General features: G+C 37.1%; 1 protein-coding gene and 1 pseudogene across 5 annotated transcripts in view; both read left to right on the top strand.

The window, feature by feature from the left end:
- The window catches only part of LMBR1 (limb development membrane protein 1), a 132179-nt gene extending 112135 nt beyond the window's left edge, over positions 1-20044 (top strand). For 3 of the 5 annotated variants that reach the window (XM_050942262.1, XM_050942267.1, XM_050942265.1), the window contains 8 exons: positions 908-988; positions 2770-2846; positions 3076-3153; positions 4146-4219; positions 4452-4542; positions 6087-6153; positions 11948-12109; positions 16268-20044. In XM_050942262.1, the coding sequence (XP_050798219.1) occupies positions 908-988; positions 2770-2846; positions 3076-3153; positions 4146-4219; positions 4452-4542; positions 6087-6153; positions 11948-12109; positions 16268-16353 (716 nt within the window). In that variant the 3' untranslated portion in view covers positions 16354-20044. Of the gene's footprint in view, positions 1-907; positions 989-2769; positions 2847-3075; positions 3154-4145; positions 4220-4451; positions 4543-6086; positions 6154-6514; positions 6670-10947; positions 11248-11947; positions 12110-16267 lie in introns of those variants that run through there. The other 2 variants (XM_050942264.1, XM_050942263.1) reach the window with 2 other exon arrangements.
- On the top strand, positions 19067-19223 carry LOC127046040 (uncharacterized; annotated as a pseudogene).
- Positions 20045-22256: the final 2212 nt, after the last annotated feature.

Genomic DNA, 22256 nt, shown 5'->3' with positions numbered 1-22256 from the left:
CAAAGGAAGGCAGATTGCTAAAATTGTATAAGCTGTTTTTTTATACAGAATACTTTTGAAGGAAATCAGCTATGGATGGTCACAACAGGACCTGCTAGTACTTTTTTATATTATTTTTTACTTTTGACATATTTGGTTAAAATATTGTGAGGGTAAAAAGGCATTGCAAAGAGAAGACTAGCGTGATACTTAAGTGTCTTCCGTATGCAAATATGAGGAACTCCACTGAAGTCACAGTTCAGTTTTGTAAGATTTGTATGTGAAGCTGCAGTTTGATGGTTCATAAAATCATTGTTCTCTGTTGCCAGTGTTCCTTGAACGCAAAGGCAAGGAAACCATTCTATCCTTTTAAAATAGTTATTCTTTAAAATAACTATGGTCAGTCTTACAGGCAGAGATCCACTTCATCTTCAAACATAGGTATAGAAAGTCCCTGAATATATTGAAGGGCCACCAGAGATTGTATTGCAGTGTTTGAATAATGGTATGTCACAATGTATTGAGACAACAGCACGATGCAGTCTTGCCGTCCGTCAGACCAGTGTAGCATAATTTTTAGCTCTCTGCAACACCATTCAACACCATCTACTTTCCTCTGTCATTGCCTCTATGGCTGCTTAGAGATATAGGAAGGGTTCCCAGCAGATCGCTCTGTGGTGCCTCTGGTGTGAAAGACACCTTTTGCTCAACAAAACAAGAGGACTTCCAATCAAACCTTTGTTTTATGGAAGCTATTTTCCATCTCCCAAAGAGCCGCTTGCAATTCTAGAACCAAAAGATGAGTATTGTTATTGTAAGATGACTGCTTGGAAATGAAATGAAATATAAACACTGTTTTAATAGTTTCTCTTGTGGGAATATTAATCGTCTGAGAAAATAAAATCCCCATGTCTTTGCCTTTGAACAGGTATGTCTTCTACTATGGAGTTCAATACAGTGGAGCTGAGACAGGAACTTGAAAATGTGAAGAGCATGAAAACAAAATTAGGTAATGTAGCATTTATTTTGTATAGCTTCCTGTAGTTGGCAATTTAATAAGAAGCCTTCTTTAGGGTATCAGATGAAATTTGTTAATGTATGCCGAAATTATTTGCAGTTGTTTGAAATCAGTTGTGATCCTAAGCCTATGTTTGTAAGTGTACTCATTTGAGTTTCTACAGATAGGTAAGACAACACATCATCATAGCACAAAGACATTTAACAAAATAGATTTGGAAAATGTGCAATGGGAATTTTTGCTTTTGCTTTTTATATTTCTGTAGAAAGATGTATTAAAATATCACTCCTAAAACAGATACAGTTCAGACACCATAGCATCTAATACGTCATTTGCATGCTTTTGATCATTTGGGAGGAGTGAGACACTACATTCCCCTAGGTTTTTTTTTTTTAAATGAGTGATTTAAGTGAGACTTTTAACAAAAATAATAAAACTCTTCATTTTTAAAACATTCTGCTGCTGTTTCATTTCTTTACTTGTCAGGGGTGTCACCCTTTTATATGCAATGTTTGCTGCTTAAAATTGACATTTTCCAAGTTACCGCATAGCATCCAAGACTGCAGTTATTACTATTTTAAGTGTAGGGAAATACTGCAATATCCTAGATACCTGAGTGGTAAGTAAATGTTAATTTTTAGCCTAAATGGTGATGTCCATTATCTAATTTTTAAATTAATCATAGATCTATATGCTGACTATGAAACCTGAAATGGCAAGAGTAGGAGGACTATTCAGTATAAATGACTGTAATATAAGGCCCTACTTCATTCAGTATATTGTGGAAATTGCTGATCCCACAATATTAGGCTTCCACTGCAACTTTGATTTTAATTAGCTGATTTGCACAGTCCACAATTTTGCATACATTTTGAGTATGTGATTAGTGCTGCACTAACAATCAATCCATGTAAAAGGCTAAGTGACTGGACTTGATTTCTACAGCAATTCGTTAAGACTTTAAGTCTCCTAAATTTTATATTGTACCAGCCATGTGTTTTTAAAAATGAATGTAATAACGTTACAGCAAAATGTCTGGTTATCAAAAAAAATTAGCAGGCTTAACCTAATATTTGAATGTTTATATCATTCCAGCAAATTTTTCTTAAACAAATAGGTCTACTCTGGTTTTTCCAAAATACCGCTTTTAATAAAGATCTATTATTACTTTTCTGCGATTTTTCCATTTCTTGTCCGCAATTCAGCTGCAATTATTTGAAGATCATCCCACGATTCAAGTAGGGCCTTACTGTTATACCTTTTTCTTTTCTATGAAAATCTACATACACAGCTTATGCTCCTTGTAATATCCCAGCATTTACTGTAACACCACCCTTACAGAACCTTGTTGGAGCATAGAGCTATCCAAAAGGGTGTGAGGGAATAATGTAAGTTTCAAGTATGCGACAGGGTGTGCCGTACAAAATAAAAATTTGAAAAACTGCGCCATGCTAGAGAAACACCCGTACAATTTGACAGCTTACGTTGATGTGTAACTGTGAGCATTAGACATTGATAAAAATAAAACCCGACTTAACGGGAGCTCCATTGGCTTCCTTTAATGGGGCTTCATGATGGTTTTGAGATCCTGGTTTTGTACTGCTCTGTGCTACATTCTAATATAAATGTTCTGTCAACTGATTGGTACCCAGCTCTTTTGGCTGCAGTTGTTTTAGAAGGTTACATACAATTAGAACATGAATCCGTAAAAATGACCATCTTAAGACTATGCAAATTATGGTACTAAGTTTCCTTTTTTCCCCTGTGAAAAGAGCGGAGAAAAAAAGCTTCTGCGTGGGAGAGGAATTTAGTGTATCCAGCTGTTATGATACTGCTGCTTATTGAGACGGTAAGAATTTCACTATCTTTTTTCCAGTATGTAGAGGCTTCTCAGTTACTTGGGGGCTAATTTTAATAGTTTTTAATAACGTGTATGTTAAACCATATGAAATCTGTTTGTTTCCCTCCTCAAATTTTCTTCACAAATATATTGATGTTTTGTCTTCACCAAATTACATAACATTAAACACTGTTTAAATGTTAGCCTTCAGAATTGACAGAATGTCTCTCCTTTATAGTCCATCTCAGTTCTCTTAGTTGCCTGCAACATTCTTTGCCTGTTGATTGATGAGACTGCAATGCCAAAAGGATCAGGGGTAAAGTAAACTTCCTTTCCTTTATTATTTTGAAAACTTCAGAGATGTGTTCAGAAGACTTTCTTGTAAAAATTCTAGTGAGAGACTGGACTTTGGTTTTAAAAACACTGTATCTCACACCTGAGATTAATACTCTGGGTTCAGTCCTCGAAACACTTAAACACATGCATAACTTTATTCAGATGAGTAATCTCATTGACCTCTCAGCGGAATCAAGCCCACTAATAGAGAAGGAAAACACAGGTAAATGGAGTGCCGTCAGGAACCTGAGGCTGGTATCTTTTTTTTTTTATTATTTTTTTTTATTTTTTGGTGTTTTGAATTTTTAAATGGTACAGTAGTAATAGATTTTAATAGGAAAATAATCCATTAAAAACCTGTAAAACAACCCTGCCCATTTTCCTTTTGTGTTTTCATATCTTTTTTACACATGAAACACTAATTTTACTCTTTTGAAAATACTTTATCTAAAGAAAATAGTGGAGAGCTCATTGTTAGCATTAATTGTGACATTGTTGGGTTTTTTGCTGGTGGTTAATGCTTTTTTTCCTGCATGCATACAGTCAGGTCTTGTACTTGCACAGCTGCATTTAGTAGAAGCTGCTGTTCTGTTGTTAACATTACATACAGTAAAAAGAGTCTGGCTTTAGGGAGTGAAAATGTATATAAAATATAATATGGGGTATAGATGTGATACATATGTAAATCATAATGCTGGAAACCTAATTGTTTTCCCATTTTATTAAAACGGCTTACTTAAATTTGAATTCTAGCTAATGTAATCACAAAGCATGTGAGCCTAAATAAATTGAGATCACCCTGAATTTATAGAGTTGTATCAGGAAAATATTTTATTTTACAATGATACTTTTCATCTATAATAGCACCTTTCAGCCAAGGATTTTAGAGTTTTGCTAGGGACAAAAGTTAACTTTTTGAACACTTAATGCTTGTATCTCATTAAAATATGCAAAGTATTTTTCTCCTTGTAGGGGCCTGGAATAGGAAGTGCCTCCCTATCCACCTTTGGTTTTGTGGGAGCAGCACTTGAAATCATTTTGATTTTGTATCCTTTCTTTAAGTAAGAATTCTGTCTGTTAACAAGTATTCTGTCTAATTTTCTGGGACATTGGTAGTTTACTAAGACATTTGCCTAGAAAGAAGAAAGAGACAGGTCAGTCCTCAAGCACTCGAAGTGTTTTTGTTTTTTCTTTGGTTCTTAAGACTTTTAGGAGACTGCTGAGAACTTGAGTGAAATTTGCATTCCTTGGAGGTTCTTTTTTCCTTGATTCTCACAGCTATCTTATGGTATCCTCTGTCGTCGGCTTCTATAGTCTTCGCTTTTTTGGAAATTTCATTCCCAGGAAGGATGACACAACTATGACAAAGGTAAGGTAAAGTCTGAGGTAGTGATGCACCTCCCCCCACCCCCTTTTGTTGTTTTTTTTTTGCCACCCAAGACAAACTGGCTCTTTTAGTTAGTAATTGCCCTGAATGGCTCATTTGCAGTGATCAGTATTTGTTTGTAAGCTGCGTAAACACAAACTGGAAGATTTTCAAAATGCTGAATGAGTGGGAAAAAGGATGTGCTCTGTTTAGTTTGGATGGCATCCATTCATTTGTAAAAAGCCTGGAATAGCAGAGCTTGTTAACTAGCTATAGAAAAGCTAGTGAAAGGACCCCCCGCCCATCCCCCTCCAAGGAAACGTATTGCTAATGAGTAACTTTGATTGTGCTAACTGTACTTCAGGGAGCTTGTTTGAAATCTGAAGAACTTGGTTGCTACAAGTAGTACAAAGTAATTCAAATTTGAGTAATTAAAGTAAGACTGAGGAGTTCTATTCAGCAACATTTTGCCGTCTGAGTCTAGTTTGACTTTCACCAGTTTGGCATTGGTTTCAGAATAACAAATGCTGTTACCTAATGCTGAGACGCATAGGTTTCTGACAAAATATTCCCACAAGCTGACAAGGGGGAGGGAATCAATAAGCAGGAGGCAGGGTTTGGATTTAATTAAATATTCAGTGTATACCAGTGTTTAAGAAATTTCTTCTCAAATATAGCGTATTGCTTTAATCTTGCCAGGAATTCTTGGCAGCAGGAAAGTACGTGAAGGCAAAAGAGCATCACTAATAAATGTGTGCTTTGAAATGTTCATAATGTCTGCTCAGTTTTCATTTACAGTATATTAAGAATAGTTCAGAAAAAAAACAAAATATAAGTAAATACAAAAGTTTCTACTTTGCGATCTTTAACAGATATTTTATTTACTTGTTAATTGTTATAGAACCGGAGCTGAACAAACTGCTTTCAGGAACAGAAACATAAGTTCAGTTTCAGTAAAACTGCAGAAAAATCTAACATTGCTATGCTGTTAGATTGTTAGTTTCAATTTACGGACAAAACTCAATGGAAAGGAAACATTTTGTCTTTTAGCCTTTTTATAATTAGGCTCTAATCCTGCAAGCAGTTAAAACATGTTTAACTTTACACACGAGTCATCACAAAGCGAATGGAATGATTCATGTGCATAAAGGTAAGCACATAAAGTATTTGCAGGATTGAGGCCTAAATTTTTAAATGAATGATAGTTGCTTCAAATTATGCCGTCACTATTTTTTATGAAAGCCTGTGGTGAGCATGTTTATAGATTAAAATGTAGCATTACATGCTTGCTTATTCATTTCTCTGCTGGTTTTAATAAGTATCTGACTTTGTCTATCGTTGGAGGTAAACATTTTGCGAATGACACTTATTGGAGATGTCTAGCAGAAGCAAGAACAAATTAATTTTACATAATCTAAAATAAAATTACATTTTTAAGTCTAATTCACAGGCTGTAGCTTTCAGAAACTGTCCTTTGTCAGAGCTCAGCTGCCATATTTCTTTCAGCAAAAAACCTATTTTGATGGTGGTGTTCTTGTTCACAACAGATAATTGGAAACTGTGTGTCAATCTTAGTGCTCAGCTCTGCTTTGCCAGTGATGTCAAGAACACTGGGTAAGTTTAATACAAATATTTCAGTATCATAACAGTGAAGTATTTTTACTGTGTTGTATGTTTTCATAATGTTTTGATGCAGGCATGTAAATGAAATGACCCAGGAAAAGTTAGACTTTGGATATATATTAAAATAACTTCCCTGGTGTTTCTCAGGAACTATAAATGACTTCATAGTTTTATTCTGACAGTCTTTGCTGAAATCGAATGTATAGCTTCTCTAAGTCCCAGAGCACCATGAATTATACATATAAATAGGGTGGGCAAAATTCCATTTTTTATTTTTTGGGGTTTTCGATGGATAATATAGATGTTTTGTTCTTAAGCATTTTTTCAATTTGTAAATTTTAAATTTTCACAGTTGCACGAGATAGAGTGGAGTCGGACAACGATTATTTAATAATAGTAGATGTTAAGATTCAAAAAGTTAAAACTTTAAAACCATAAAAAAACACAAATTGTCCAAATTACATCAAAATATATAAAATAAATATCCTTAAATCAAACCCTGATAAATGTGCGAGCAGTATTTTTCTTTCCTTGCCTGTGTGTAAATTTCTATTATTATTGATGGAAATATTTTGTGTGTGTGTGTGTGTGTGTGTGGTGAAATTTATGTTTAACAGCATTTACCAGTAAAAATGTAATCCTTCCAAGCCTACATATAAATAGCAGGGATCATGCATTTTGGTAAAAGCTGTGAGGTATGTTCTAGAAAATACACTACTTTTTTAAAATGTTAATCAGAAGATCATGGTTTCATTTAAAATTTGGATTTAAGGAATATTATTTTAGAGGGCTTTAGTCCTCTTAATTCAAGTAAAGCAAGAAAAAATAGTCTAATATCATAGCTGGCTTAGCTTTTCATAGAAACTAAAGAATACTGTTGTTCTTGAAGGTAAACTTGCAGACAATAAAAAGAAAATAGATTTGAAAACTTTTGAAAGGAGTGCACAGTTATATCATGTCCATCTTAAAATTGTTTTTTGTCTTATGTAAAAGCATGCATTTCATCTGAGTTCAGACAGATGTCATAAGTGGATGGCACAGCAAGCTATCTATGGATTAAGCAGCAAGTTAATGCCTTGAGCATAAAGGTTTATGAAGTGTTAAACACACTTAATGTATTTAGCTTTTTTTATAGTAATGGGAAAACCAGTTGATTGTTATTGTTAAAATAGTTCTGCATAAAATAGTTCTTGCCCCCTCTAGGTTAATATGTTAAAAACTAAACTTTGGAATATTGGTGGGGGAAGACACCTTGATTTCTGTTTAAAATTATCATAGATACTTGTCCTGGAAAACTGGTGCAACAGATTAAAGAAAGAGGCTCTTTGTATTTGAAATGCATTTAAATGTTCAACCTATCAGACTCAGGCCTAAGTGCCTACATATAGGCTTGTAAAATCATATGGAAGCATTTAAATAAGTCACCTGATTTTCAGTGATGCAGAGCACTTGCACCTCCTGTGAGCTTCACTGGGATTTGTGGGTGTTGGCTGCTTCCAAAAATCAGGCCACTTATGTTTGAGGTGTTTAAATATGAATATAGGAGCTTAACTTCAGACAGTCAGATTTGAAAACATCTTAACTTTTGTTCCATGTAGACTCTGTCTCCCTGGCCACACCGTTCAGACTGTGGGGTGTGAAGGGCGGCACGTGCTAGCGGGCTGTGCAGTAACTCCCCTTTAGGACTCTGTCAGTGTGAATGAGGTACCTTTTAGTTTGTGCCCACAGCATCCAAATGGGGGAGGTATAGTGCAGTGTACTAGTGTGCACTGTAGTTTACATCTCTGCAGGGCAGTGTACACAAGCTTTTAGTTGCAAAAACAACAACAACTTCACTAAAGTGCCATCAGATAGAAAACCATTGAGATTTCCCAATAAATGAGTCTAATAACTACATGGCATATTGTATACAATCTTCTTATGAAGAATCCCATTTTAAAGGGCACAAACAAGGACAAACAAGTACTCACGAGTCTATTTCTGCACTGGGTCCCATTAAAATTCAGTGACATTCCAGGAGGGAATGCCTCTGTATGTGAAACAATAAATTGTTTGAACGATGGTATTCTAACCAAAGCTCTCACCTTTAAAATAATGTACATTTATATATTGACATTCTAAATTTCACCAAAAATCAAAATAATAAGTCTAATATTTAAAGATTTCCAATCTTAAAATCAAGAGCAAATATGATTAAGATCTGAGAAATGAAGCCACTTTTTAACATCAAGACCAGCAGAGTGTTCAAATAGCGATGTTTAAAACTAGAATTATGGCATTTGTATTGTGCTACTAATTTTTATGGCATTTACCATTTTTGTTTGTCAAAATCATTGGTTATGTACTGTAATTAAGATTAACAGTTGGTATTAATACAAGATAATTGTATTGAGGAAAGTGTACATGCAGGGTGCAGTTGTTACATAGAAAGCAAATTAATGGCAAAATGCTCTTTTTAAAAAAAAATGTAATAAATGAAATTCCTGGATAGTTTGTCATAGAGATAAATAAAAAAATGGAACAATTAAAACACAACTAACAAATGCACGGACACAGCTGTCCAAACAGGATTAATAGAGTGTATTAGAGTACAGTGAGTCATGTGGTGCTTTGCAAAATATCAACATGCATTGCATTACATGTTACGCCCAGTGACACTGAATAGATGAAAAGAAATAAATATGTTAAACAGATTCATAGTCTTTTCACAGTATTAAAAAAGCAAGTTTCTAGGCTATTAAGAAAAAGCAGGATTTCAGCATTATGGGAAAGGCAAACTGGGGAAAGTTATCAAGTATTTCACGTTTTGACTTTTTTTTAATCCAGCCTTTGAATTTAAGATGAAGTATGGAGAATTGTTACATGTATTTTAGCATTCTAACTAAGGTTTCTGTCAACTCTTTACTGCCATATTAAAGGAGTTGGGGGTATTTTTAGCAACAAAAAGTAAAAATGAAAAACCTAGTTTTTCAGGCCTTTTCAGCCTTTCTTTTACTGTTCTTGACTGGCAAGTGCTTGACTGTCAGCACCACATCATTACCATTGTGAAATGAACTAGGGAGCAGAGTAGTTGGTTGATAAGCTAGGATTTTAGAGCTACAAACAAAATTGAGTTTGATGTCATAAAAGTATTGTTTTCCAGCTTTCTTTTTCTCTAGGATTTTATCATAAATATTGATTTGAAATTAAAACTGAAGCTGTGTGTTTACTTAATGCTGTATTTTTAGGGTTCTTTAAACACACATTCTGAATTTTAAAATCTCCACAAAATATTTTGTCACGAATACTTTTTAGGTTTATACTTATACAATAGACTCTTTTATAGTGTAGTCTCATTGAATATGTTTTTTTTCCTGAAAGGGCTGTATACATGTTTTTTTTTTTTTTTAAAACAGATAAGGCAATAAAAAAAAAATCAACCTGCATAAAGGCTGATTTTCCAGATAAGCATATTAAAATATATTTTTATTAAAGATTGTCAAGAAATATAGGTTATAATCACTTTCTTTTACCTGCTGTCATTGAGACATGGCACTCTGTCCCTCTGATTTGTCTTCCAGTGATGCCTTCTCCTTTAAAGACCAACCCTCCTTGCAGTCCCTTCCTCTTCGAGAGTGACTCTTGCATTTTGCAAAAAAAAAAAAACTTCTTTGACCCCACTTAAATATACAACTAATGCGCCACCTCTTACTTCAGGCTTCTGGAGTGTGCCTTGTTCCCTACCTTGAGTTTCTGTCTCAAACACTCTTGTATGTCCTGCAGTCTGACTTCCACCCTCTCCATTCCACTGAATCTGTGTTTAAGGTCAATCTCAACTTCATGGTCAAGTCTAAAAGCATCTTCTCTGTATTTATCTATCTTGATCTGTTTGCTGATTTTGACTGTCAGTCAGTTTCTGCTCCTTGTGTGCTTATGAATCTGTACTCTTTGTTCATCTCTTTGCCCTTTCCTTTTCATTGTCTTGGGCAGCTTCAGTCCTTTCTCCGTTATCCCTTAGGGCTGTTTCCTTAGTCCCCCTCCTTTTTGCTCTGTAATTTTTCTTTCTTGTGATCTTGTACCCTTTGTGTTCTCCTTAAATACTCCAGTTGATCTCAGTTGTTAGCTGCTCATCTTCAGGCTAGGTAAGATGGCTGAGGCAGAGGTTCAAATGGTGCATGTTTTTTAATGCTGTGATGTGTCATTGACCAGCCTAGAGTCTCTGGGTCAGGGTCACTGTACAATGAGGTTCATGGCGTGTGCAGCTTTGGGTCAGGGTCTCTGTACAATGAGGTGCATGGCTTGTTGTGCAGCTCTTTCCCCTTGGCCTTGGAAAGAGATGGAGTTGAAGTGTCATCACTTATCACTGCACAAAGCACGGCAGGTTAGTATACCCAAGCCTGAACAGCACAGTCTTTCCAAGTCTGTAACCTTTTTGGAATCAAGCTGTTGTTCAAAACCTGCTCCCAAGAATCTCAGATCTGAGGGTTGTGTTTTCAAAGGAAGGTTGGTGTCTGGAGCTTGTTTTTTCCCCATTTTGATGTTGAGGCCAGTGAAAACTCTTTCCCTTCACCTTATTCAGAGGTAAGACTGAGTTCTGAGGATAAGTTACCACGGAAGGACTCTTTGGAGTGGGTCCCAGGGGGAAATTGTTTAAGCATTGGCTCAATGCCCTACACCTTTATATCTGTGCAGTCTGTCTTGATGTGGTCTTCTTTGGCACAGACTCCCCTCTTGAAGTTGACTTGTTAGACCTGACACAACACGGGTTTGGAAAACTTCCTGTTTCCTTTTCTGCTTTGTCGGTAGGCACTTGGAGCTTGATAGCCCCTAGAGATTACTATCCTGACATGTGAGCTGGAGCCTGAGGTCTACCTGAGAACTAACAGGATTGTGAACTTCACCCATTTCCTCCTCCTGTGTGACTCCTATCTGACTGCAGCACTGGCACTAGGAGAGGAAGTCTTTGAATACTTAATTTCAAAACAGTGGATCCACAAAGCATATATGCAGCCTTAATGTTTACTGTACCATCTGGTTTTGTGCCTCTCTTCGCAGGGCACTTACTGCTACAAACAGATATCTGCAAAAGCAATGAAATAAAAAAATCAATATACAGAAAAATAATGTAATTTACAGTTAATGCAGGCAAAATTATACTTTTGTACTGTTGTGCTGTTCTGTTTTTTACACTGCATATAATTTTTTGAATAAGTAATGCTAAACATTCTCATGTCATGGAAAAGAAACAAGCTTCAGAACTGTGTGTGTGTGTGTTTGTGTGTGTGTGTGTGTAAAGCAGTTAAATGTAAATTAATGTTGTCCTCTGTGAAAGGCACACAATGCTTTCCATCTTTCTTTTTTATATAAGTAAGGATTTTATGGAAGTGTGACATCTTAAACAAATGGCTTTTATGATAGTTAATTTTCAAAATTATATTTATTGAAATAGGGGAACCACTTATTTGTCTTGAATTTATAACGTTATTTCAAGACACACGTTTATCAGCCTTTTATCTGAGCCACCTAAGGTATTTTGGTCAACTAACAAATGTTATACTATGACTAGCAACTCTGTGGTAACCAAACGAGACCCAAATGACCTTCAAAAAATGTTTGTTTTACATCTTTGACTGTACATCCATCTATCAATCATAGGGATTTTTAGTGTATTTTTCTTTAATACAGCACCAAGTACTAGAGTTACATAGATCAATCTCCTGTATTTTTATAGTTATTCAAAAATGTTTTCAAGAATATTTTTTAAATCTTATCTCTTTTTAAATGTTCAAAAATGTAATTTTAACAGGAATTACCAGATTTGATCTGCTTGGAGACTTCGGAAGGTTTAACTGGCTGGGAAATTTCTACATTGTGTTATCTTACAATTTGCTCTTTGCTATCATGACAACTCTATGTCTGGTCAGAAAGTTCACCTCTGCTGTGCGAGAAGAGCTCTTCAAAGCATTAGGTAATATGGTAAAGTCATTGCCCTTTATTTTAACATCTACATCTTTTTTTTTTTTTCCTTTTTCAATCATAGTTTCCCAAGTCCCTACAAATGTATTTCTGCCAGTTCTTGCTCTTAAACTAACCAAATGGGTGTGTGTGTAACAGAACCTGTGTGCCATTGCAAAAGTGCTGTTTTTCTCACTTAAACATTTCCTCCAACCCCTGCACCACACTATACCTTCTGGCTAATGTTTGAATTATCTTCATTACTGCTTTACCTCCGGGTGTTTGTGAAGGCATGTACTTTAGAGCAGGTGCTCAGTTACACCCGGTATAGTTACGGCTGCAAAAAAGTTTGTTGTAATATCTTTCTTCATTCACTCATAACTTACTAAAAAAATCACATTTTAGGCTGAAACATTCCAAGCTTGGTCTCTGCCAGAAGGGAATTGAATTCTATATTACTAATATTTTCATCTTTTATTTATAATTTCAGAAAAATAATCCTAACATTAACAAATAAAAGGAAAAATCAGAAGCTATTTATCAATGACCTTAGCAATCCTTTTTGTTTGTTTAAAGAGTTTATCATAAAGATAAAAAGGTCTGAATCCTAGGGATGGATCATTAACATAAAGAAATAAAACAATTGGAAATTCTACAAGTTAACAGAGTTAAGGTTACAGTGTTAAGCAATCTTCTGAGGAAATGTGAAAACTAAGATTGAGCACACAACCTTAACTCTGCCCTCTTGTATATTATATCTTCAGTTTTCAGTGTATTGCCAGGATGGAACCATACTCTGTGGAGTTCCTGGCATGCACAATCCCAAGTCATACCCCTCTCAAAAGTAGTTGGGTGGTATTCACATGCTGCCTCACAGAAAGGAACATTCAGCCCTGTGGTCATATAAGGTGCAGTTGTACTGACCCCTTCTCTATCCGTTTGTACTCTCGCAGATGGAGGGCTATGAATCCTTAAAAAATATATATATATGGAGATATACCTATCTCATAGAGGGACCCTGAAAGGTCATCAAGTCCAGCCCCCTGCCTTCACTAGCAGGACCAAGTACTGATTTTGCCCCAGATCCCAAAGTGGCCCCCTCAAGGATTGAACTCACAACCCTGGGTTTAGTAGGTCAGTGCTCAAACTACTGAGCTATCCCTCCTCCCTAGATTTTTCCCAAAAGAATGTAATAGTGTTGTGCCCACAACCTACATACCTAACTAAAGTTGACATCTGATTTCTACCTAAAACAGTTTTTTTAACTTCCCAAGAATGTTCTTTCCTAAGCTTTGCTTACTATCAGGAAATGTTAGCCTGCATAGCTTAATAAATTTTAGCTACTATATACAGAGAATTAAACCTTTACATAAATCGGTTGAAGACAATGGAGATACAATTTCTACTCGGCTGGTCTAAATGGATCAAATTGTGTATGCATGCTTGCTGAGAATTTGCAAGTGTGGTAGTATCTAAAAGTCTTAAAACACATTCTACAAATCTAAGACCATTTCCACAGCATGTCTTCAAATGTTTCTCTCACTGAGATATGTAGGATAGCTGCCCAGAATTCAGATTTCAGTATGTTTACTCTCTTGACTTGGTTTCCATGACTCGTGATCAGTTCAGAAGAAGTTCTGCTATCTTTATTTAACTAGCTCTCATGAGAGCCACCTCCTTTAACGGATTTTGCTGCTACTTAATCTCTCAAGTGTGGGGCTCTCTGCTGTAAATATTCAAAGGAGAGAGCTTGCATTGAGTAGGTTGACTGCCTAGATACACACTCCCCACCAACTGTACCTACTTCTTCAGACTCTTGAATGGAATTTGATTAAGTTGAAAGATCCAGAAGTGAGATTTAGACGACTATTTCTTATAAGCTTGGGTCTGAACACTCAGTGCTGTGAAGGTGCATGCCTGAGACTCCAGTGGTCACTGCTTCCCAGAGAGTTGTGACTATAGCAAAGAAAATACAAGTGCTCCTTAGAATGTGGATCTATCCTGTCAATCTGTTTGAAGAACCATGGATTCTTGGTCAGTAATTTTAATTTGTGCTCATATTTTTTGTAATTTACAAAGAAACTGTGAACCTTGCTGGTATTGTTATGTGTATGCATTATAGAGGGACGGAAAGAAGATTTTTTGGTTCAGTCTTAACTTTCACTTTTTATGATTGTGTAATTGCTTAAATTTGAAATCTTAACACTTCTTCACTAGTTGGTTTGTACATGGTTTTTGTTTGTGTGCACACACACATAGACAATCTGATGTATTATTCAGACTTCATTAGTATTAATTTAGGATGAGACCCGCTAATTTTTCTCCAGCCCCAGAGCACCCATGGAGCTGGCGCCTGTGTGTTAAGCCTTGAGAAAAGATGACTTGAGGGGGGATTCTGAGAAGTCTTCAAATATGTTAAGGGCTGTTATCAAGATAATGGTGTGCAATTGTTCTCCATGTCCACTAAACACAGGACAAAAAGTAATGGTCTTAATCTTCAGCAAGGGCAATATAGGTTAGATCTTAGGAAAACTTTGTAACTATAGAGGTAGTTAAGCTCTGGAATAGGCTTTCAAGGAAGATTGTGGAATCCCCATCATTAGAGCTTTTTAAAAACAGGTTGGACGAACACCTGTCAGGAATGGTCTAGGCTTACTTGGTGCTGCCACAGCACAGGAAACTGGATTCGATGACTTCTCAGCATCCTTTCAGCCCTACCTTTCTATGATTCATCAGTAGATCTTGTGCTAGGAATATGTATTCAAGGAAGCTTCGTCTTAGTTGGTCTTGATAGACGTGACAGACCGCTGTTAATTTCTTGTTTATCTATTTGGTTTGATCTCCCTATTCATTAGATGGGGATATTTTCATGAAAAGAGGATCTTTGAGTTCACTTTGTTCAGTGCCTTGAGTAATCCTCTTTCATATGTCATTGCTTTTGATTGCTAAGGGAATAGTAGTGACTTTGTGTAGGGAAAGAGGATCCAAGAGTGGGGAAGTTCTAAGATGTGATATCCATTTTGTGCCATTAGGATTAAATTAAAAAAAAAAAAAAAAGACCCTAACATTAGGTTCCAAAGTCCATGCTTAGACCAGTAAGGGGATTATTTTTAAAAGTACCCATGGAACTTGTGCACTTAAATACTTCTGAAAACCCATCCTTAATTGTTTAAAGTGCAGATTTAAGAGCTTAATTGTAGGCTTCTGTTTTTGAAAATGTTCATAGATTATAAACCCAGAGGGGAGTGTTGTGATCATGTAGTCTGACTTTCTGTATGATACAGGCTTGAGGACTTCCCTGAAGTAATTCCTGTTTGAAACTAGAGCAGCAGTTCTCAACCAGGGGTCTGTGAGCCCCTGGAGGTCCGTGAGCCCTTTCAAGGGGGGAGTGGGGCCCCGTAGCTGAAACCCAGACCCCAATCCCTAGCTCCCCCTGCAAGGCTCAAGCTGAGACTCCTGGGAGGTGCAGGGCTGAAGCTCTGACCCTCGGCGCCCTCCACTGGGCTGAAACCGGGAGGCCCGAGGCTGAATCCCTGAGCCCTGGTGCTCTCTGTGAGGCAGAAACCCTGAGCTTATGGGCAGAGTTGTGGACATGGAGGGCATTGCCGCCCCTACCCCATCCCCAAACTGCAGCGCAAGAGCAGGGTAGTCCCCGGGGGGCACATCTACACCACCTCTCCCTGGCCAGGTTGGAGGCAGGAAGCCAGAGCTGATGTATTGGCAAACAGCTCCCTGGCAGAATTTCCTATCTAGGTTGTACTGAGCCTGCTCACCTGAACTAAGCAGGCTCAGTAGGTAACTGCTATTGGTGCCGGCTGCTATTTTTGCCATTACACCAGGCAGTGCAGGACAGCTGCGGCTCTGGCTGGTGCCATGGAGCACACGGCCACAGCGTTCCCTCCTCTCCTCCTGCTGCCCCGGGTTGAAGGGCTCCCGAGTCCCAGCCCCCTTTGCTCTCGCAGAGACATCCACTAGGAGCCACCCTGGTGGGGAGACCCAGCTCCGTGGCTGGCAGACCCCTCTGGGTCTGTTTTGGCCTTAAGCAAATATGGAAAACAAAACTAAATACAATTTGGTTTCACTACAATGTGGTTTTAGCAGTTTTCCATTGTAAATATCTAAATATGTGAAAAGCAGAAAATTGATTTTACCTTGTGTAATACCTCTGCAGGTTTAGATAAACTTCATCTGTCGAACAATGCAAGAGACTCTGAGACAACAAAGCCTTCTGCAAATGGGCATCAGAAAACACTGTGAGAAGCAATCATCTTCAATCGATAAAGCTGAAAACTTCAACCTCATGACATTCCTGTCATCTTCATCAAAATATCTTGTTATTAATTTCATTTGTTAATTTTGGGTCCAACATTCTCTCACTTTTCACACTGTGTATTTCTGAGAAACCAAGCTACTTCTGATTCTACAATTTCTGATTTGTTTTGGTCCATTTTGTGTACTCCGTGGTCAGTTTATGCAGGAGGTGCCTTGAAGACTGGAAGCTGAGAAAAATAACGAATTCCTGGTTGGACAGAGTCTCATGTTTCTAGATATGATGCCCTACTACCATGTTAAGTGCACACCTCCTCTGTGATATAAATACAATGCTGGTGAACAACTCTGAGACTTGGAAAGAAAGGGTACATTTGAAGCCCAATATAACCCTAATTAGGAATGTTTAGGTGTCTTTAATAGCAAGTCACACTTCTTTTTACTAAGAATTCATTAAAAAATTGAAGTAATTTGGAGAGATCACTCTTTGTTTCATACAGGATTCACTAGGCTGTATGTAATGTTTGGCATAATGAAGCACTCTTGCAGACCCAGTATTGTAGGCTTTTCAGTGACAGAAGGTAATTTTCTTCACTGGTAATCAGAAGGTGTCTCATCAAGACTAATGAACCACAAGATAAATTCGAACGTACTTCACTGTTAAATCTGAGCCCAGTATGCTTTGTAGAAAGCTATGCAGGCCTCTTATTGTTCTAATTCATATAGTACTATCACTTACAGAAAGTGTTATGCCATAGGGGTCAGTTGCCCTTCAAAATACACGCACATAAAATTCTGTTAACTTTGTGTGTGTATGTGTGTGCGTGCATATCAACACAAGTAGCACAGACTTTGTCTAGTTGTCTCCAGTTGCACAGTTTCCTTAAAGGTTTTCTGAGTTAAGTCCTGGTGATGATAATGCAATATATTGTTTCTCAGTCTTGCAAGCCACTATCTTTCAGTAATCTCTTCAGCCTTTAGTTTCTCTCATATGTGTGTGTATATATACACACACACACGCGCACACACAGGAATGTTTATAACTCAGTGCAAGCTATTATTTTTCACCAATCTCTTCAAGTCTTTAGTTTCTCCTATATATTATATAGTACTGTCTATCTGTATAGATAGTACTATATAGCATGTGTGTAGTACATTATAGTACACTATATATGTTGAATACTAAGCTTACAGAAATGATGCAGTCAGTTGGGTCAGCAAAACCTCCAGTTCAGTCTTATGAGTATGAAGCTTTCTGCAATGTAACATGATTTAGCTGCTCTGAGCCCTTAGACCCAGAATGGCACTGATGAGGAGAAATTCAGTATTTTCTTTAGCATTGCTGTAGAATCAGAAGTCCTGCAAGTAGTATGTGACAATCGCAGGTCGCTGTTAAAATATGTGCACTTTTGCCTGTTGTCTAACACTGCTGCACTAACACTTGACTTGAAAAGAGGAACTATAAAGACAGTAATGAGGACCATTGCCTGTATATGTGTGATCTGTAGACAGATCAGGCAAGGTTACCAAAACATTTTTTGGTAAGTTTAATGTTTCTTATTTCGTATTTATGTAAAACTGAAATATGTCCATTTGAGATCTGAGCCCTTACACGCTATCAAACCATGATAATGGACTAATATCCAGTACGATTCTGAAACAAGTTAGTCTCTTCTGATGTCAGGTATTTTTCATCTGTTCTCTTCCTGAGTAATGTCTCAGTTCTGGACCTATACTTAATGAAATCTGAGTGAGATGGGAGTTTAGTGGAGTGCTACAAAAGCAACTCCCAAGCAACAGCCACAAAAATAATGGTTTCCTGAATTGGCCTTTTTGAATGGAAATTGGGCATAATATAAATACTACTGCAGTAATTTCCACGCTATATCTACTGTTTATTAGGCTGGGTTTTGGAGAGAGTAAAATTGCTAGTTTTCATTGAGACTTACAGGCATCTTTTTCTGTTGCTTACATTTAGTGTTGAGTTTTTGGACAGCAGAAATTATTTTTCTCTCCATTTGAGGCAAAGTTCCAACCAAGAACAGATAACTACTCCTAAATTACTTAAAAATTTGGATTCACATTATAAACATTAGATGATTTATTAGTAAAGGCATTGACTCCTTGTATCTGTTGAGAGTGTATGGGCTTCTGCATTAGAAGTGTAAAGAAGGATAATATAATTATCCACTATTTATCTTTGGAAATGATAATATGACTATAATTGTACCGTATCCCCACTGGGAGTGTGGTAAACTGTGACATATGATAGGGTTAGTTAATTTTATAAAACATATTCCAGTTTCCTGTTACATTGTGACTTTAAGGTAGCTGCCTCAGTAAGATTTTTTTTTTATCAGATCCCCTGATGAAATTGTCTGCATAAAGATCAAAAAGCAAAAACTTCTACTCGAGTTCTGGATGATATCTGCCTTAATTTTGATCTTTGTCCTTCTCTCAGTAGGAGTTCACAGCAGAAACTGATTTATTTTTTTTGAGGGGGTATGTGTTCTGTCAATCCAAGAAAATCAAAAAGTCAAACAATTCACCATGCTTATATATGATTCCCCAGAATGGATTGTGTTTAGCAAGTGAGTGGTCTGGAGGCAAGCTCCATTAGATAGGTTCACAAATAGTAAGAATACAAGTTATAGTATGTAGGCAAAAAAGAAGAAGAAAGACTTGCAGTGTTTTCCCCCTTGTCTTAGTAGTGGCAGTATCATAGCCAATGAAGTTAATCTGAGGTGTGATTATTGCTAGTTGAAAACTTTTCTTTCCCTCCCAGAACAAACACTGCAGTATTCTGATTGCACTCCTTTTATTGGGTTGTGCTTTGAATCTTAGAGTCACAGATATGTATTGATTAAAAAGAGTACTTAAATAAAGACACTGTTTACTGGAAAGAAGGCAAAAGTTTAGGTTAAGTGTGGTTCTCACAGTGGATTAATCTTCAGAGAAAATCCAACCTTTCTGTATCTGCTGACAGTGTCTTAACGTCTACTCTTTGTATTGTGACACTGTCTACATTAAATATCCTGAAACTGACATTCTATATGCAAACTTTTTACAGATACAGTGCTACTTTCAAACGTAAATATAACACCTTGGTCATGTATTCACAGAAGGGTAAATTCATTTACACAGAAGCAATGGAGAAGTCATTAATGGATATTGACAGTGCACTTCGTGTTTTGTCTCATGTAGTCAGGTGGTCTGTACCTCTTGGTGACATCAACATCTGCCTCATTTTTTATGAGGCTAAAGCACAGAGATGCTCCTATCTGATAAACAAGATACATTTTTGGTCTGTTTTATGGTATGTGAATTAAGTGTCTTAAGTTAGCCACCTCTTGGCTTTCTCCTGTGTTAGTAGCACAATATTCCATGCACAGTGGCAGAATTGTTGTAATATGGTGGGATTTTTAAGTGTAAGCACATCTTCAGTATTTACCTTTTAAGGTAAAAATTAAACTGGTGTGATGTTACTTTAGAAGTAACAATTTTTGGATTCATAGGTAACTTTGTTTACAGATTGTGATGGTGTTGTTTGTTGGCCCTGTTTCTCCAATATCTTTTACACAGTTGACTGTTTGTGTCATAGAAATTAAAGAATTTAACAAGAAATTATTTTGTGTTTTGGTTCAGAAGTACCATATTAAAGCTTTAAAAATATCACCAACCACCAGAGCTGTGGAAGTATTAATCCTCCATGCTCCTGAAGCCTATTGTAATCATATACAGCGTAGAGTGCCTCCTGTGTGCTCCATGCTGTACAAACCAGAGAAGAGGTCCCTGCCCTGAAGAATCTAGTCTAAATTAGACCCAGGTAAGGCAGTCCTTACTTACTGAATATACATCACAGTACACATGAGAAATGGATAGAAGGTCAAGTTTTCAAGATGACATTTTATATCAAATATGTGATGGTCTGGATGAGTCTCTGCCATTGTTCACATACGTTAGGTTGATGTCTTCCCTATGGTATTGTGGGGGATGTAGAATAAACCATTTAGTCATAAAAAGAACCCTAGCCCTTCCAGTTCCAAAAGAAACGTAAGGATTTAAGGCCACTTGCTCTCAGTCTGTACTATTTTTTCCTTGAATTTCATAAGTATAACACGATACCCTTTAGCCCAAATTGTCAAGAGTTTTGCAGAAAACAAAGGATGTATCTGTTCTCGGCAATTCAGGCTTGTTGCTATTGTGTTCTAAATAGCCATCTTATTGCAAAGTATTAAGCACAAAGAGTATCACTGAATCTTTTCTTGTATCTTACACATGCTCAGATGAAACTGGAGCATGCTGTTTTTAAAACATGCAGTAAGTAGTGTAATTCATATCAAGTGATTTCATGTGCATAATTAGGACCAATACGGTTAATAAAAAAGAAAAGAAATAGACTTCATCTTGTTTGGAAAAACGAAGTCAAAATAAGGTCTTACAGTCATTGATAATGTTGAGGGATATTCTTGTCAAAAAAGCCAGCATTTACAGATACTAAAATAAATGTGGCATTAGCCTTAGAGTAGCATATAAATCAGACTTCCTCAGGTATCGAATAAATGTGCAAATATACTGATTAAATGTGTCACTGGCAGAAAAGTGCTTTTTTAAGGTGTTCTCTTTGTAGATAAATATTTGAGTTACTTCAAACTCTGCTTTAAGTGCATCACATTCAGCAAGGATGCACAGAGTAAACAGCTGACATCCACGGCGTTCTGATGCTGGCTCCATAGCCCCGGAATATATTGGCTTTCAGCAAATTATGAGAAACCCGCACATCCACGTCTGCCCCCCCTTTTTTTTCTTAAACAAATCTCCAACTCCAGCATATAGGAAGTTGTTGAACTCCCTTTGTGTCATAGTCTTTGGTTTGTCCTCCCCTGCCACACAACTCCAGACTTTGACTTCGGCTTGACTGAGGCTAAGGACTGGACACCCTGCAGTTACTAACAGATATCTGGAGGTTTTGAACTGTGGTCCATGAGGAGCTGGCTTGTCTCATGGTGCTGGCTAGTCACTTCTAGCTGCTGCACTTCATTAAAAGACTATAAATATATTAAAATGTTTTCCTACTATACTTCTCCATGTGAGCAACTGCAGCATTTGCCTCTGGGATGTCGTATATTATGAATGGGAGGGATGCAGTCTGTGTAGTAGTAAACAAGAGGGCACATTGTCCATGAGACAATCTTACATGTTCCACATTATGATTAAAATTTGAGGACCCTGATACACTTGTAGGAAAGTATCCTGTGGCAATACTGTCCCGTGGGGAGGTGGACTGGTACTGAGCCTGACCTTTTTGTAGGGCACCAAGCTACAAAATAGTTGTAAACACTTTTACAGGGTTTTGGTACCTTCTCCATTACCCGTGATGACAATGTGAATAGTCTTTTTACCTCTTCCTGGTTGACCTCCAAAACAGAGTTTTCACGTAACAGAAGCCCACATTTCCATTAGGTACATGGAACGTATGAATCAGATGATACTTTCTTCTGGATTGGGCCCTGCATTCTTAAAACTTAACATTTTGACTCCCTTTTCCTTTTCATGTACTTAAGTATTTTCCGTCATTCAGTGGCTTCAAACTGTCATCAATATGTACTTCAAACATAAAGATTTTCACCTTTGCCTGGCTAGACAAGCTGGGAAATAAGAGAACAAGTGAATCTAAACAGAACTGGGATGTATGATGTATAATGGTACTAATTAGCAAGGGCATAGTTTGGAGGCGGGAGTGGGGAGCATTGCTCCCCTCCCCCAAACTGCAAGTCCCAGGCAGGTGCGGAATTTCCCACACACGAGGCCCCATTGACCTGACTGGAGCTGCTCCCCAAATATAGAAGTCAAACTACACCTATGCTAATTAGCAGGAAGTCTAAATGTGA

This window comes from Gopherus flavomarginatus, chromosome 2 (genome assembly GCF_025201925.1).
Source record: "Gopherus flavomarginatus isolate rGopFla2 chromosome 2, rGopFla2.mat.asm, whole genome shotgun sequence".
Classification (NCBI taxonomy): Eukaryota; Metazoa; Chordata; order Testudines; family Testudinidae; genus Gopherus; species Gopherus flavomarginatus.
This window is presented reverse-complemented; position numbering and strand designations above follow the sequence as displayed.